The sequence below is a fragment of the Hyla sarda genome, chromosome 8 (assembly GCF_029499605.1).
Source record: "Hyla sarda isolate aHylSar1 chromosome 8, aHylSar1.hap1, whole genome shotgun sequence".
In the NCBI taxonomy this organism is placed as follows: Eukaryota; Metazoa; Chordata; class Amphibia; order Anura; family Hylidae; genus Hyla; species Hyla sarda.
In genome coordinates, this window is record NC_079196.1 from 174,293,148 (window position 1) to 174,311,324 (window position 18,177).

General features: G+C 46.7%; 1 protein-coding gene across 8 annotated transcripts in view; it reads left to right on the forward strand.

The window, feature by feature from the left end:
* Positions 1 to 18,177, forward strand: part of VWA3A (von Willebrand factor A domain containing 3A) — a 247,492-nt gene that overhangs the window by 91,195 nt on the left and 138,120 nt on the right. For 7 of the 8 annotated variants that reach the window (XM_056534783.1, XM_056534789.1, XM_056534787.1 and 4 more), the window contains exons 3-4: positions 9 to 129; positions 15,729 to 15,853. In XM_056534783.1, coding sequence (XP_056390758.1) covers positions 9 to 129; positions 15,729 to 15,853 — 246 coding nt within the window. The remainder of the gene's footprint in view (positions 1 to 8; positions 130 to 15,728; positions 15,854 to 18,177) is intronic. The other variant, XM_056534790.1, reaches the window with a different exon arrangement.

The window sequence follows — 18,177 nt, forward strand, 5'->3', positions numbered from 1 at the left end:
TATTAAAGCCAAGAACCAGAAGATGCTTTGATCCCTGTTCCCTTTAGAGCAAGAACCTCCTGGCAAGATGAGAACATCAAGATGAAGAATGACAGCAGCTTACTGATGACCTCCAATGATCAGACACAGGTAACAATGATATATTAGCAGCCGGGCTTTGAGTGATCAGGCGGTGCCTGACAGCCACCGGATCTCCAACTCATCAGTTGGTTCCTGACAGCCAGTGGATCTCATTAGGTGGTCCCTGACAGACACCGGATCTCCAAGTCATCAGGCGGTTCCTGACAGCCAGTGGATCTCATTAGGTGGTCCCTGACAGACACCGGATCTCCAAGTCATCAGGCGGTTCCTGACAGCCAGTGGATCTCATTAGGTGGTTCCTGACAGCCACCAGATCTCCAAGTCATCAGGTGGTCTCTCACAGCAGCCAGATCTCCAAAAACATTACTAATTTGGAAATGGCTGACTTTGCAAAATGTAGGGGGGAACGGGCATACCAAGCATGCTGGGTGCCGCCTCGACTATGCAAAGCTATTTACATATTAGCAATGTAGGCTTATACAACGGGTATCTCCGGAAACCGAATCAGGGTTCCAGATAAGTGATACCTCAATATAATTTGGTATGTTCACACTATAGCACCGTGTATTGAGTTTAGTGCAGGTAATCCCACTCTGTTTCCCTTTAGTAGATCTCTCTATTTTGTAAAGGGACAGATCTATCTGTAAAAGTCGGTGGACCACCCTGATGACTCAGTCCCTCTTCCAGCCATAAGTTATAAATATAATCACTCTCATCAGAGTGAATCATATATTATTGCTGTATAAGCTTTTGAACTAGTGACAGGTTTCCTTTAACGTAATGTAAATGGTATTTTATTTTTAATAGAGATTTTAGTAGATTATGGTATACATATATGGTATGGTATACACAGCTGTATATGGCTTTGTCCTACTTTTGGCTTGCTTCTCTATATGCCCTCAAAGCAGAGATAAAGGACTTTGCATGTTTCACAAAGGAATCTCTAACAAAAAAGGTAACTGTGAAGGTTTTGTAAAAAAAAACCTCTTGTTTTTGTGACATTTATGGGTCATAATATCACAAAGATGTGACATGCTCCACCAACCACTATAGAGAAAACATGACCACTGATACTAATAAAGAGTGCGGTGCCACCTAGTGATAGAATTGTAGTATAGCTTAAATCAACATAGAAGGAGATTTATCAAGGGATTTAGAGGGTTTTTTTTTGCATACAAAAGTCGCACGTCAGCAAAAAATACCAGTCAGCCCTACATAAGCCATTTTCAGTTTTCACTTTCAAGTGCGAAAGTCGCATGTAAGCAAAAAAAAAATTGCATACCCCCTTCCAAAAGTCACAAGTCTAAGCCAGGTCAGACCTGGCTTTGCAAACTTGCTTTTGACAGAATTTTTAAAAAAAGGCTCAGCTCCCCGGCACCCACTCACATCTACCACCCATCCACAAGCTTTTAGGACTTCATACTCCCAGCATGTCCTCACTGTAAGGGCATGCTGGGAGTTGTAGTACTGCTGTAGCTATCGGGTGGGTAGTAGATGCGGGTGGAAGGCAGGGAAGCGGAGCTTTACAAAAAGTCGCAAGTGCAACTTTTCGTGCAACTTTTTTGTACAGCTCAGCTCCCTGGCCACCCGCCTGCATCTACCAGCCACCCGCTATCTACAACAGGACTACAACTCCCAGCATGCCCTTACAGTGAGGATATTCTGGGAGTTGTAGTCCCAACAGCTTGCGGGCAGGTGGCTGGGGAGCCGAGCTGGACAACAGGAATATAAAATGACAGCACTGTAATTTCATATTTCTCGGTCGCCCTTCATTGGCGGACACCTTACTGATGGGTATATGCTCTTGCCTCTAGGAGGCGCTGACACTGGGAAAAAAAGTCGGTTCCTCCCTGTCAGGATATACCTGCCCACTGGAAGTGAGGTAATCAGTTTTATCTAGTGTTGGTAGGAGGCAAGACACAGGTCTGGGAGCTCCCCAGACCTGGTCCTTTTTTATTATTTTCTCCCTTTTGTTTCCCTTTTTCAGGTGGGGGTTCAGGAGCATGGCGCTACCTGTTCCCCCACATGCGACAAAGGGGCACAGACATAGAGTATGTACTGTCAACCCCTTTTTGCCAATGGCCAGTGCCTGGAGGTTGTACCCCCAGTCCGGGTCCCCCACTGCCCCTGCTCGCCCTGCTATCTTAGCCTGGTATGGTGCAGTGTGGCCATAAGCTGGTTGAAGACGCCTGGGTGAGTATGAGAAGATGGAGTCTGTTGGTGAGTATATCTAACATCCCCCCCCTTTCTCCCCCTCCCCTTCTGTACTCCGCTAGGGTTTCTCCAACCTGAGGTCCCTTTGTCCCTTTTCCCCAGTGCCGGCTCCTCAGCCGCCATTACACGTGGCTGTGCTGGGCTAACCTTGTGGCCTCCTGGTGACGCTACCGGCAGCGCCATCTGCAGAAATCCTCAGCCCCCCCCCCCAAACGCCCGCCTACCCCCCTCTTTTACCCTGACAGGGGTTAATCCTAAGGATTATTGGGGGTTGTCTCGGGGTCCCTGCGCAGCGCACTGCTTCCTACGCTCTTTTTATTCACAAAAAAATAAAAAATCTTTTGTTTCTCAGTCCATGTTCTTACTCCCCCACCCCCCCCCCCCCCGCTCCTCTTGTGGCCATTCAGTAGATTGCAGCCCCTACTTTCTGGTCCCTTGTTTAGCTTCCCCTTGTGGTGGCAGACAGCTATTGCAGTCTTTTGATGTCTGCTTTTTACCGGTTTAATCTTACTGGGTTTCCGGTCTGGGGAGCATATATTAAATGTTATTTTTGGGGGCCGCTTTACTATTTGCTTCCGCCACTTTGTTTTATCACCTGAGGAGGCAAAGGTCTCTTCGTCAGCTCATGGATATTGTGCGTGACATTTCTGCCATTCCCCTTCCCCAGGGCCAGACACCGGTGGGATGCCCCTGCAGATGCATCTGCATCCTTGACCTTAGCTGAGGGCCTTTCCCAGGTGTTTTGTTCTCTTGTGTCTTTAGACATCAAGTGTCCGCTTTGTGGTCTTTATTCCCGGGAGGGTGCTGGGAAACCACAGTGGTATCAATTTTCTTCCACAGGTCCTTCGGAATCTGTGGCTAGTGTGCTGGACCCCCCACTTCTAGTGCATGGTTTTCAAGCACGTGTCCCTATATGGACATGGACTGGACCCAATACCACAGACAGTGGTCTGCGTGGTTTCCTCTGCTGCCAGTCACTCATCACATGGCTGCTGCATCCACGGCTGGAATTACGGCTCCCCACTGCTAACAAGTGGTGTCCGAAGGAGTGACCCGGCGTATACAATGGATTTTTTGCAGGGCGACGGGGATACAATCCACGGCTCCTTAGCCTCCCCTGATCTCCCAGGATGGAGGGGATACTATCCATGGCCCCAGGCCTCCCCTCCATATGCGACAATAGGGCACCAGCGCCTGGGGTTGTTCTCTATAATAAGCCAGACTGTTGTCTGCTCGTTTACTGCCACCACCTGTCTCCCATCATAGGGCTGCCGCATGCTTGGCTGGAGTTCCTGTACCCCTCTTCTAATGTGAGGAGTCCAGAAGGGTGTCTTTATTGGTACAAGGGGACCCTGTGCCAATAAGCTGGACAGTGGTCTTCATGGTCTCCTACACCTCTAGGTCGCCCTTCAGGAGTTACGGTCCCACTGCTATGGCGCGGTGTCCGAAGAAGTGACCTTACGTGTCCTATCTACACTTTTCAGGGCCACAGGGATGCAATCCTGGGCTCCTCAACCTCCCTTGATCTTCCAGGGTGATGGGGATTCTATCCACTGGGCTGCCACTTGCTTTGCGGTGTTTTCCCGTACCTTTCTGTGTGGGAGGACTCTGGACGAGGGTTCCTGCAAGTGCACAGGGATGATGCCAGTCAGCCAGACTTTGTCTGCATGTTCTCCGGCACCATCAGATCGGCCGCACTCCGGTACCCCACTTTCTGTGGGAGGCATCGAAGGATTGATCCTGTGTGTTCAGGAATCCGGTCAGCCATGATTTACTGCTACGTCGGGTCAACGTATCCCACAGTCGAGGTGTAGTTCTGAGTGAGTCAACCAATGTTGCTCCATGTGCCCTATGCAATGCACCACATATTGGTTCGCAGGGTTCCCTGCTTTACCATGTCCCTCTCTGAATGTGTGCGGTTCTCACAGCTAAAGGCTGGTAACCCACTTTCAATGTGTGGTTCTGACTGCGGGACCAGGTGTGGACATGGTCCCTATGCCATATAGCCAGACTGTGTCTGCAGGGTTTCTAATCCACCAGGTCACCTCCCCCTTTCCTGACACTCCTGTCACTGCATCCCGGTGACTCACTTTGCATGTGAAGTTCCATGAAGTGTGTCCCTGTGGGTTCATTGAATCTGTTATACCATTCAGACTGTCTCTGCATGTTTCCTGCCCCACAAATCTCCTTCATCTCTTGCATCTGCGACAGCAGTCCTGGTCGGGGGCACCATTAGGAAATGGGGTGTGGGCGTTTCCTAAAGGTTCCATGGCTTTTCACAGCAACTGCAGCACTCTGTTCCCCGTTCTAAGAGTGCCACGTTGGTCTGCTAGGGGCATAGTTGTGACACACCATTGGGTACTGAGCCTGTCTTTCATACTGCAAACTTGGATGTCTGCGATTCCTTTCGTGTCTGCAATCTTGGTTCCTCACTACTATTGAGAGGTATCCATGTCTGTTTCCCTACATATGTTAGGTCCCTCAGCACATGTAGAGCTCACTTTCCCTTCTGTTGGTGGGGTGTGTTTCGGACCTTCCTGTAATCTTGTTTCCACAGGTCTGCGGCGGTTGAGTACCTCTGTTCGGGCATGGTGCATGGTGGGGCGTCACAGACAGTTCAGCACCCCCCTTATGCCTCCAGGAATATTCCTGGATTCCTGTGCAGGGTGGCTCAGGTGCTCGCTTGGTTACCTTAAACATGACTAGATTGGCTCTGTTGGTGCCCATCTGGCTCGGGGTCTCACCTGATGGGGTGTTCCTCTCAACGCTGTTGGTTGCTGTGTGTGTGTGTGTGCTGCTTCCTTGCATTTGTAGTCACATCTTTGCCCAGCTCCAGTGTCCAGGATTTCAATCCCTCTGGGGACACAAATAGGCTCCTCGATATGTTCTTGCAGAGTTCCTGGGGGCTTCGTCCACCCAGTACTTTGTCCGTTGCCGCAGGGCAGCTTGTCCCTGCTCCTACAGTGTCTGGTGCACTTTGACAATACTCCTTCCACGGGGGGGTACCGGGATTGGGGGGCTTGGCATGGTCAGTGCCTGAGTTTCATCTCCACCACCCATTGTTTTCCCCTCCACTAGGGGAACTATTTTGCTGGTCGCTTTCTACTACCGAGATGGAGTCATCTCTTTCTTCCCACTTTATATTTGGGTTATCTGTCTGGGCCCTTGATTTTTGCTGAGAGCATTTCAGTAGAGCTTTTCGCTGTCTCTGCCTGTGTGCTTACTGCCCACTATTGCAGCTTTGCTCTCTTCCTGTTTCTTGGTTATCTACTGCTGCTCAGACAGCCTTGGCACTCCCCTCTGTCGGAGGGTTTTCTTCTATCATGTGTGGCTCGGCGACAGCTGGTCTAGCCTCCGTCTGTCGTTTGGGTACTGCCATTGCTCTCCTCCCCCCTCGGCACAATCTCCCGGGTAGGATGTGTTCCTCCTTCCCTTGACTGTGTCAGTAGCGCTACACTGACTCCACAGTTTTCTAGAGTTACTTTTCTGGGCCCAGAGCCTGGGAGTCCCAGCCGGGTTCCTTTTGTTCCCCCCTCCATTCCCATCCTGACGGGTTGTTGCTTCGGAGTGCTCTGGTCCACTCAGAGCGCTGGGGCCCAGGAACAGTTGGTCTCCTTGTCTTGGCCACTATCCTGGGACGCTGTGGCGTGCCTTCTTCTCTAGGTCGACCCTACTGGTTCTATGGACCTTAGTGAGGGTTGAGGTCTTGCGCATGTGTAGCGGTCCTGCCCAGATTTCTCTCTGATCTCATTTATGGGGCGGTCTTTCTGTACCGCACTTCTGTCTCGGCATGGATCTTTGTCACCTGGAGCGTTTTGTGTACGTTGGGTTTCCTTACCCTTCGGGTGTGAGGCTGGGTTCACACTACGATTTGTAACTACGGTTCCCGTATACGGCTGGGAGGAGGGGGGCTGGGCTTAATCGCGGTCGACCACGTTTTTGCCTGCGGTCGGGAAACCGCATACGGCCAAAAACGCAGCCGATCGGAGGCTGCGGTTCACTCCGGTCGGCTCATAGACATTCATTAAATACGGTTCCCTATACGGCTGAGTGCGGGTGCCACGATTAAGCCCCGCCCCCTCCTGCTCCGTAGTTACAAATTGTAGTGTGAACCCAGCCTAAGTCTTCCCAGGAGACTTAGGAGCCTCCAATTCCCATGTTGGCCGCTCTGGTTTTCTAGATACTCCTTTTCAGGGTCTTCCGCTCCTTTCTTGGCCATTTATTCTTCTGTGTCCATCTTCCAGGTGACTCAGGAACCTCCATTTCCCATGTCTGTCGTTCTGGTGTTCCGGGATGCCCCTTTTCTGTACATTCCGCTTCTTCTTGGCTATTATTCCCTTAGATATTCTCCTTTGGGTCCATCTTCTCTCGAAATGGAGGGCGTTTTGGTCATCCAGATTACCCCAGTTGAGCTATGTCACCTCCCAGGTACTAGCGGCGGGCTTCTGGATAGGGGTTTTGGGTCTGCAGATGTTCAGATCTTCGATCTTCCGCACCAGGCCCCTCTAGAGCCGATTTCGATCTCTTTTTCTTTTATTGTGCCATTTTTCCATTTTTGTTTCCCAGCCGGGCTAGCCCTGTCTAGTTCTGTGTTCCTTAGAGTTTATTTCCTACCTCCTTCCGGGATGGTTCCGGCCCCTCTGGCTTCCTAGTCGACTTTTTCTGGTCTCTCTATGAGGACCGTAGGTTTAAAGTCCCTACGAAGGACGGTCCCTTCCTTTGGCGGCCCAGTCCATCTCCATTCCTGGGGGATCTTCCGGGAGCCCTGTTTCTAGGCCTCGGTTTTCTCTGGCCTGGGGTCTCATCTGCAGGCCTTATGGACAAGTGGGTTCTGTCTCATGACTAATTCCCTTTCGCTAGTGGTTGTTATTCCCACCCAAGGGGACTGCTTTGGTATGTCCCATCAGTATAGGTGTCCCCAATGAAGAAAAGGAGATTTTTTGTACTCACCATAAAATCTTTTTCTCATAGCCTTTATTGGGGGACACCGCACCCACCCATTTCTTCTCTTTTTGTCTAGATATTCTTTTCCGGTTATTGTTTTTTTTTTGTATCTGGGATTCTTTTCTTGGGTCCTTCGGACATATTTCTTTGTTGGCTTCTCCTACTGCTTTGTGACAAAACATCCAGTGGGCGGATATATCCTTTCCTAGTGTCAGCGCCTCCTAGTGGCAAGAGCATATACCCATCAGTATAGGTGTCCCCCCAATGAAGGCTACGAGAGAGATTTTACAGTGAGTACAAAACATCTCCTTTTCCCGGGCAGACCTGTGATTGGTCCAGACCTCGTGGCCAATCACAACTGTCAGAGGGAAACATGAAGTTGCAGTGCCATAACTTCATTTTCCCCGCTGGGAAGCCAGGGAGTGGAGCACAAGCCGCCCGCTTCCCTGGCTTCCTTGTCACCCTGTCACGCCGTACTACTATAACTCCCAGCATGCCCTTACAGTAAGGACATGCTGAGAGTTGTAGTGGTGCAGCGCAGGCGGCCGGGAGATGTGCAGGCGGGTGACAAGCTTGTCACCCACCTGCACATTTTCCGCCTGCCTGAACTGCACCACTACAACTTCCAGCATGTCCTCACTGTAAGGGCATGCTGGGAGTTGTAGTCCTACGGCACAGGCGGGAGATGTGCGGGTGGGTGACAAGCCCGCCCGCGTAAGATGACTACAACTCCCAGCATGTCCTTACTGTAATGGAATGCTGGGAGTTATAGTAGTGTGGCGAGTGGGTGGAGGATGTGCGGGCGGGTGACAAGCTTGTCACCTGCCTGTGCCGCAGGACTACAACTCCCAGCAAGCCCTTACAATAAAACTGGCTGGTGACAAGCTTCCCTGACTCTCTTGTCACCCACCAACCCGCCGTCACATGACTACAACTCCCAGCTTGCCCATACAGTGAGGACATGCTGGAAGTTGTAGTCGTGCGGTGTGGGCGGGTGACAAAAAATTTACTAAACTATTTTCCTTTTTTTTTCTAATTTCAGATCCCTGTATCCTGTGGACTACTACGATGACCAGCGTTAAAAAAAAATTGTTTAACCTCTTGGGGATGCAGGGCGTACGCATAAGCCCTGCATCCCCGATCCTTAAGGACTCGGGGCGTACCTGTACGTCCTGGTCCAGTTTAACAGGTTTAAACCGTTCTCACCGGTGGAGAACGGGTTAATCCCGGTGGGTCCCGGTTGCTACGGGCAGCCAGGACCCACGGCTAATGCCGGGCATGACCGATCTGGCTGATGCCCGCCATTAGCCCTTTAGACGCCTTGATCAAAGTTGATTGCGGTGTCTAAAGGAAAAGTAAAAGAATCCCAGCAGCTCAGCGGAGCTGATAGGGACTATCGGGACAAAATCAGGATGTCCTGATCAGCTTACCGGACGATGAGAAGGTCCTCACCTGCCTCTCCGTCGTCCGATCGGCGATCTACTTCTCCTTTCCTGCACAGCAGGCTAGAGCAGCAGATCGCCGGTTACACTGATCAGTGCTTTGCAATGGCATAACCCTGATCAGTGTATGCAATCAGAAGATTGCATGTTTTAGCCCCCTACTAAAAGTTTAAATCACCCCCCCTTTTCCCATTTTTTAAATAAAATAATGTAATAAAGAATAAAAATGTGGTACCGCTGCATAAAATATAAGGTTAGCTAAACCACACGGTCGATGGCGTACGTGTAAAAAAATACCAAAGTCCAAAATTGTGCATTTTTGGTCACTTCATATACCATAAAAATATTAATAAAAAGCGATTAAAAAGTCCCATCAAAACAAAAATGGTACCGATAAAATCTACAGACCTCATACCGCCCCGTACACAGAAAAATAAAAAAGTTATAGGGGTCAGAAGAGGCCAATTTTAAACATACAAATTTTGGTGCATGTAGTTTTATAATTTTTTTTAGTATTAAAATAAAATAAAACCTATATAAATTGGGTATCCTTGCATAGAAACGGGAGTCCCCAAAGTTACAAAATTTCTTTTTTAATTCACCCCACAAATATTTTTCTTTGGTTTCACCGCAGTTTATATATTATAAAATATGTGATGTCATAACAAAGTACAATTGGTGACGCAAAAAACAAGCCCTTATATGGGTCTGTAGGTGCAAAATTTAAAGCGTTCTGATTTTTAGAAGGGAAGGAGGAAAAACGAAAAACACAAGGTGATACTAGGCTGAGTCCCTAAGGGGTTAATGTTAATAAAATGGTTAACAAGAGCTTGTGGGGGAGTGTTTTTTGTAAATAAAAGTTGTTTTAAACGTGTTGTGTTTTTTTATTTTATTTACTTTATAGTTTAAGTAGGGGAAGCGGTCTTATAGACGGAATCCATTACTAAGCTGGGGCTTAGTGTTAACCCAAAAACAGTTAGTGCTAATCCCCAATTATTACCCCGGTACCCATTGCCACAGGGGTGCCAGGAAGAGCCGGAACCAACAGGCCCGACACGTCTAAAATGGCACTCCTGGGCCTAGGTGGTAACAGGCTGGAGTTATTTAGGCTGGGGAGGGCCAGTAACAATGATCCTCGCCCACCCTGGTAACGTCAGGCTGCTTGGTTGGTATCTGGCTGAGAATGAAAGTAGGGGGAACCCTATGTGTTTTGTTTTGTTTTTAATATTTAATTAATTATGAAAAAAATGTGTGGGGTTCCCCATATTTTCATTCTTAGCCAGATAACAACCAAGCAGCAACAGCATGACGTTACCAGGGTGGGCGAGGACCATTATTACTGGCCCTCCCCATCCTAAATAACGTCAGCCTGTTACCGCAAAAGCCCAGGAGCGCCATTTTTGACACTCTGGGCCTGTTGGTACCGGCTCTTCCCAGCACCCCTGTGGTGGTGGGTATCGGGGTAATAATTTGGGGTTAGCGCTAGCTGTTTTTGGGTCTAACGCTAAGCCCCGGCTTAGTAATTGATTCTGTCTACAAGACAGTTTCCACTACTAAGCCTGTAAAGTAAATTAAAAAAAACACAACACGTTTATAACCATTTTATTAATATTAAACAAAAAACGCTGGTCTTCGTAGTAGTCCACCAAATCTGAAGTAGTCCACAGGTTACACGGATCTGAAATGAGAAGAAAAAACAAACAAAAAATTGGTTAGTACTTTTAGGGTGAAAAAAAGTGTTAAAAGAAATATGTAATAAATACACATTTTATATATATATATATATATATATATATATATATATATATATATGTGTGTGTGTGTGTATGTGAGTATGTATATATATATATATATATATATATGTATGTGTGTGTGTGTGTGTATATACATATATATATATATATATATATATATATATATCTCAAAAAAATAAAGGGAACACAAAGATAACACATCCTAGATCTGAATGAATGAACTAATCGCATGAAATACTTTCGTCTTTACATAGTTGAATGTGTTGACAACAAAATCATACAAAATTATCAATGGAAATCAAATTTATCAACCCATGGAGGTCTAGATATGGAGTCACACTCAAAATCAAAGTGGAAAACCACAATACAGACTGATCCAACTTTGATGTAATGTCCTTAAAACTAGTCAAAATGAGGCTCCGTAGTGTGTGTGGCCTCCACGTGCCCGTAAGACCTCCATACAATGCCTGGGCATGCTCCTGATGAGGTGGCTCAGATGGTCTCCTGAGGGATGTCCTCCCAGACCTGGACTAAAGCATCTGCCAACTCCTGGACAGTCTGTGGTGCAACGTGGCTTTGGTGGATGGAGCGAGCCATGATATCCCAGATCTGCTCAATCGGATTCAGGTCTGGGGAATGGACGGGCCAGTCCATAGCATCAATGCCTACCTCTTGCAGGAACTGCTGACACACACCAGCCACATGAGGTCTAGCATTGTCTTGCATTAGGAGGAACCCAGGGCCAACCGCACCAGCATATGGTCTCACAGGGGGTCTGAGGATCTCATCTCGGTACCTAATGGTAGTCAGGCTACCTCTGGCAAGCACATGGAGGGCTGTCTGCCCCCCTAAAGATGTGGCCCCCCGCCCCATTACTGACCCACCGCCAAATTGGTCATGCTAGAGGATGTTGCAGGCAGCAGAACATTCTCCACGGCATCTCCAGACTCTGTCACGTCTGTCACATGTGCTCAGTGTGAACCTGCTTTCATCTGTGAAGAGCACAGGGCACCAGTGGCGAATTTGCCAATCTTGGTGTTCTCTGGCAAATGCCAAACATCCTGCACAGTGTTGGGCTGTAAGCACAACCCCCACCTGTGGATGTCGGTCCCTCATACCACCCTCATGAAGTCTGTTTCTGACCATTTGAGTGGACACATGCACATTTGGGGCCTGCTCGAGGTCATTTTGGAGGGCTCTGGCAGTGCTCCTCAAAGCACAAAGGTGAAGGCAGCGGTCCTGCTGCTGGGTTGTTGCCCTCCTACCGCCTCCTCCACGTCTCCTGATGTACTGGCCTGTCTCCTGGTAGTGCCTCCATGCTCTGTACTCTGCTGACAGACATAGCAAACCTTTTTGCCACAGCTCGCATTGATGTGCCAACCTGGATGAGCTGCACTGCCTGAGCCACTTCACTCAGTCTCATGCTACCACTAGAGTGAAAGCACCGCCAGCATTCAAAAGTGACCAAAACATCAGCCAGGAAGCAGAGGAACTGAAAAGTGGTCTGTGGTCACCACCTGCAGAATTACTCCTTTATTGGGGGTGTCTTGCTAATTGCCTATAATTTCCACCTGTTGTCTGTTCCATTTGCACAACAGCATGTGAAATTGATTGTCAATCAGTGTTGCTTCCTGAGTGGACAGTGTGATTTCACAGAAGTGTGATTGATTTGGGGTTACATTGTGTTGTTTAAGTGTTCCCTTTATTTTTTTTAAGCAGTGTATTAATAAAATGGTTAACGAGGGCTTGTGGGGGAGTGTTTTTTTTTGGAATAAAATTTTTAAACGTGTAATGATTTTATTTTTTTATTTTTTAAGTAGTGGCTTAGTAGTGGAAGCTGTCTAATAGACGGAATCCATTTCTAAGCCAGGTTTAGCGTTAGCCCCAAAAACAGCTAGCGCTAACCGCCAATTATTACCCGGTACCCACGCCACTGGGGTGCCGGGAAGAGCCGGTATCAACAGGCCCGGAGTGTCAAAAATGGCGTTCCTGGGCCTAGGCGGTAACAGGCTGGTGTTATTTAGACTGGGGAGGGCCAGTAACAATGGTCCTAGACCACCCTGGTAACATCAGGCTGTTGCTGCTTGGTTGGTATCTGGCTGAGAATGAAAATACAGGGAGCCACACACATTTTTTTGCATAAATAATTAAATAATAATAAAATAAAAAAAACGCATAGGGTTCCCCATATTTTCATTCTCAGCACAACAACCAAGCAGCAACAGCCTGACATTACCAGGGTGGTTTAGGGCCATTGTTACTGGCCCTCCCCAACCTTAATAACACCAGCCTGTTACTGCCTAGGCCCAGGAGCACCATTTATGACCCTCCGGGCCTGTTGGTAATGACTCTTCCCGGTACCCCTGTGGCGTTGGATGTCGGGGTAACATTTGGGGGTTAGCGCTAGCTGTTTTTGTGGCTAATGCTAACCCCAGTTTAGTAATGGATTCTGTCTATTAGACAGCTTCCACTGCTAATCCTGTTAAGAAAACTATAAAAAAAAATACTATAAAAAATAAAAAACACCACACATTTAAAAAAAATGTATTCCAAAAAAACACTCCCCCCCACAAGCCCTCGTTAACCATTTTATTAATATTAAATAAAAAAAAACTGTTCATCTACGTAATCTACCAAATGCAAAGAATCCTCTGCATACACGGATCTGAAATGAGAAGAAAAAAACACGGAAAATATGTTAATACATTTATGGTGCCTCCAGCAGTTGCTAAACTACAACCCCCATCTCATGACGGGAGTTGTAATTTAGCAACAGAGAGCCTCCAGTTTAGCAACAGCTGGAGGCACCCTGTTCCTAAACTACAACTCCCATCATGGGAGTTGTAATTTAGCAACAGCCAGGGAAGCCCGCTTATCTCCCACCGCCTGCGCCGCATGACTACAGCTCCCAGCTCCCAGTTGTGAGGCGCGGGCTGGTGGGAAATGCGCAGGACTCCAACTCCCAGCATTCCCTTACAGCAAGGACATGCTGGGAGTTGTAGTTGTGTGGTGCGTGGGCGGTATATGGGGGGGCGCGTGGTGGTGGCATACTGCAGGTGGTGGGCGTATGTGGGGGCAGCGGGTGATAGATGCGGGCAGGCCGGGAACCATGAATATAATACTACGGCATTGTAATTTCGTATTCCCCGCCTGGAGCTGTGATTGGCCGAGGGGTCTCGGCCAATCACAGCTTCAGGAGGGAAATATGAAACTACAGTGCCGTAGTTTCATATTCATGGTAGCCAGCCGGGGAGCAGAGCGCTTGTCACCTATGCGCACCACACAACTACAACTCCCAGCATGTCCTTACTGTAAGGGCATGCTGGGATTTTTAGTTATACAACGCAGGTGAAAAGCGCTCCGCTCCCCGGCCGGCTACCATGAATATGAAACTACGGCTCTGTAGTTTCATATTTCCCTCCTGAAGCTGTGATTGGCTGAGATCCCTCGGCCAATCACAGCTCCAGGCGGGGAATATGAAACTACAATGCCGTCTGGCTCTGCTCCTCACCATCTGCCCGCATCTATCACCCACTGCCCCCCACATACACCCACCGCCCGCAGTATGCCACCACCACGCGCCCCCCCCTTATACCACCCGCTGCCCGGCCGCTTTTAACACCTGCCAGCTAGTTACTGCAAGACTACAACTCCCAGCATGTTCTTACTGTAAGGGCATGCTGGGAGTTGTAGTCTTACAACAGCGGGTGGCGGGTAGTATATACGAGTGTTAGATGCGGGCAGGAATTTACGGGAATTTTTATAAGACAACTTTTTTTTTTTTTGTAGATTTGCGACTTTTTAGGCTGTTTGCTACTTTTTGTGCGATTTTTTTTAACAAAAGTGCAGTTAGTAAATCCCTGCCTAAGTAAAAAACAGATCTCTTGTAAAACAAGCTGGATTGTCAGAAATCACGCAGCCCGGTGTACCACTAAAAGTCGCACAAAACCGTAAAATGTGCAAGCTTAAAACAAAACCCTCCAAAATGTTCAAGATTTCAGTTTTCTTTTCAATTTACCCACACAAATAATATTTTTTGGGGGTTTGCCATAAATTTTATGTAAAATGAGTTTTGTCATTACAAAGTACAATTGTTCACGCAAAAAATAGAGTTATACAAAATATAAAAGAGTTGTGATTTTTAGAAGAGTAGGAGGAAAAAGCGAAAACGCAAAAATAAAATTGGCTGTGTCCTTAAGGCCAAAATGGGCTGTGTCCTTAAAGGAGTAGTCCGGCGCACACTTTTATCATTTTATCCCATCCGGGCTGCAAAATAAAAGAAAACAAACTTTCTCTTACCTGCCAACGAGCCCCCGGAGCTCCCGTACACTCCGGTACAGGTGTTCGGTCGCCGGGCTGTTTGCTTCTTACTTCCTGTTAGCCCGGCATGTCACACGGAGCTTCAGCCTATCACCGGCCGCAGCGATGTCCCGTCTCTTCTGGTGATAGGCTGAAGCTCCGTGTGACATGGCGAGCTAACAGGAAGTAAGAAGCAAACAGCCCGGCGACCGAACATCTGTACCGGAGCTCCGGGGGCCCGTTGGCTGGTAAGAGAAAGTTTGTTTTTATTTTTTTTTTGCAGGCTGGATCGGATAAAATAAGAAAAGTGCGCGCCAAACTACTCCTTTAAAGGGGTACTCCAGTGAAAAACTTTTTTTTTTTTAAATCAACTGGTGCCAGAAAGTTAAACAGATTTGTAAATTACTTCTATTAAAAAATCTTAATCCTTCCTGTACTTATTAGCTGCTGAATACTACAGTGGAAATTATTTTCCATTTGAAACACAGAGCTGTCTGCTGATATCATGAGCACAGGGCTCTCTGCTGACATATCTGTCCATTTTAGGAACTGTCCAGGGTAAAAGGAAACCCCCATAGCAAACATATGCTGTTCTGGACAGTTCATAAAATGGACAGAGATGTCAGCAGAGAGCACTGTGCTTGTGATGTCAGCAGACAGTTCTGTGTTTCAAAAAAGAAAAGAATTTCCGCTGTAGTATTCAGCAGCTAATAAGTACAGGAAGGATTAAGATTTTTTAATAGAAGTAATTTACAAATCTGTTTAACTTTCTGGCACCAGCTGATTTAAAAAAAAAAAAAAAAAAAAAAAAGTTTTTCACCGGAGTACCCCTTTAAGGGGTTAAGAGGGGGTGCTAGCATTTATATCTTTGCTTCTATATAAATATATAAATAAGATTTTTACCTGTGTCTGCATCTTTCAGATTTACATACTGTTGTACTGAACTTTTCCTGTTTTTTTTTTTGTTTTTGTGTCCATTAACTCTTTTCTTCAGAGACTGGCAGCAACAGAGACTGGTCTGAATGATGCACAGTGCTCTGAAGAATGGGTTCTCCACCATGGTATTGACTCCCAACATCTCACCATACAAGATCTACTAAAGCTGGGGAACATTGTCATGTGAGTCATATGATATAGATCTCAGGCTTGGCTTCTATGTATAGATTTCCTCAACCCAGTGAGGTGGATAATCAATTATTCAGATATCTTTCTTTATTAGGAACAAGAAAAGTATTTCTTAGTTATTAGTCTTAGTTATACAATTATATATCTGTATTTAAAAAGTACCTCTAATGATCTTGTTAAATTTTATAATCCTCCCAGTTCACTGCCCCATCATGATAAACCACCCCCTGCCTTTATTTTGATTATTTGTTAGTTTTCTACTTTGATATTGTTCTGTATTTTCTGCTCAGTCTCACAGACTGGTAAGGGGCGTTACCCAGCAGGCTGTGACATCATCTGAAGCCATACAGGGGAGAACTTCCTCACTCACTCTGCTACACACAGCCCAGAACAGCTCAGTGTGTGAGATGAGCTATGATTGGATAAGGCTGCACACACCCCTCAGCATTTCCTGCTTTTGGACTTTTGCCAGGCAAGCAGGAGTCCAAAGTCTGTGCAAAAAGATGGGGGAAAATGTGCTCTGGACAAGTAGGGAGAAACCTAGTGGCAGCTTTTTAAACACAAATAAAACATAGAAAACATTAAAAAAAACTTTTTTAAACAAAGTACATTAGAAAGATTTTTTATTTACCATAAGGAGTACAATAGCAAAAAATAGTTTTAATGAGAGTGCCCATTTAACAATATGAATACCTATTATTTCTGAATTAATAAGAATTGTACATAGAAACTATAAGATGGAAGGGTTACTTGCATAAAATATGTTAACCAGTAGCTTATATCAGGAAAAATGGAGACTGTGGAAAGAATTTTGTATGAGTAATAAGATCCCATTCGGGATAGTTTAGATAGTCTTATTGACTGGTAAAGAAAAGCAGGTAAAGAGAGTGGATAAAGAAATAGATTAGTTATGTAATACCCTCTGGATTACGTAAATACTTAATAAAGAATTCGGAGTGAATGATTAGATGGGTGAATGTATGCTTTCCTTCTCTTTTCTTTTTTTCTTCCTTTTCCTTGGATTTTTTTTTTGTGTAGATCTTGTTCTATATACATTTGATTGTTTTGTTTTTATGTTTATGGAAAAAAAAAAAAAAACAATATGAATACCTGCTCATTTCTTTGATAGGGTTTTTCATCTCATCTCTATTCACAAATTGGAGAGTAAATCCCCATAAATATTTTTATGTGGGTCAGATAATAATCTTACAATTTCGTCTGATTTGCGGTTTATTAAGTAGCTGCAGTGGAGGTATCAAAGATGTGAGCACACACAGGATAAAGCTGGATAAAGCATGACAACATTGAAAGCCCCAAGACGCCTTCTAGCATCAATGTATATTTCCCTCTTTTTTCTGCACCTCCGCAAAAAAGTCAGGAAAGATGATAATCCGACCGGCAATTGATAGTGAGCTTGTTCAACCCTCTGGCCTTGCGAAGAACAATATCACGGTCCTGATAATGCAATATGCAGATGAGAACAGTCCAGGGTGGGGGCTCCATGCAGTAGTGGGCGAGATAGCACTTAATGCGTCCTCTCCACATCAAAGAGGAATGTCAGTGTTTCTTTGCCAAAAGTAGAAAGGAGACAATTTTTAAAGCGTCCCCCCCATGATTCTGCCCCTCAGTTTTCTCAGGAATGCCAACAAAGTGCATGTTTTTCCGTCTTAGACTGTTTTCAGTATCATCTGATTTTGCAGCAACGTCGCCATGTTAGTAATCACCCTGTGCTTGTCCCATCCTCAAGGTCTCCCATTCATTACTCCACATCACCCATTTATGCACATTGTGCCTCAGGAGGTAAGTATCCTCTCTCATGCCTCTAATTTAACGTCTGCATTACGTTTACAGACAGCCAGCAGCACATCTTTCAGTGTAGGCTCACCCTCAGCAGCAGATCCACCAGACTGTGTAGGAACCACACTAGTAGAGGAAGGGTTAGAAACTTTAGCCCCCTGGGCAGGATCACTGAGGGCCCAGGGGCCCGTATCACCATTAAAGGGGTACTCCACTGACCACCGTTCGGAACATTTAGTTCCGAACACCGTGTGCGTGCTGCAGGGGTTGGCCAAGCCCCCTTATGACGTCATGCCATGTCCCCTCAATGCAAGTCTAGGGGAGGGTGTGTGGTGGCCGCCACGCCCACTCCCATAGACTTGCATTGAGGGGGCATGGAATGACCTCACAAGGGGGCATGGTCGACCCCCCGCAGCACGCACACAGCTTTTGGAACTAAATGTTCCGAACGGTGGCCAGTGGAGTACCCCTTTAAGCCAGTCGACGTCTCCACAATCTTCCATCACAGTGGGGGGGGGGGG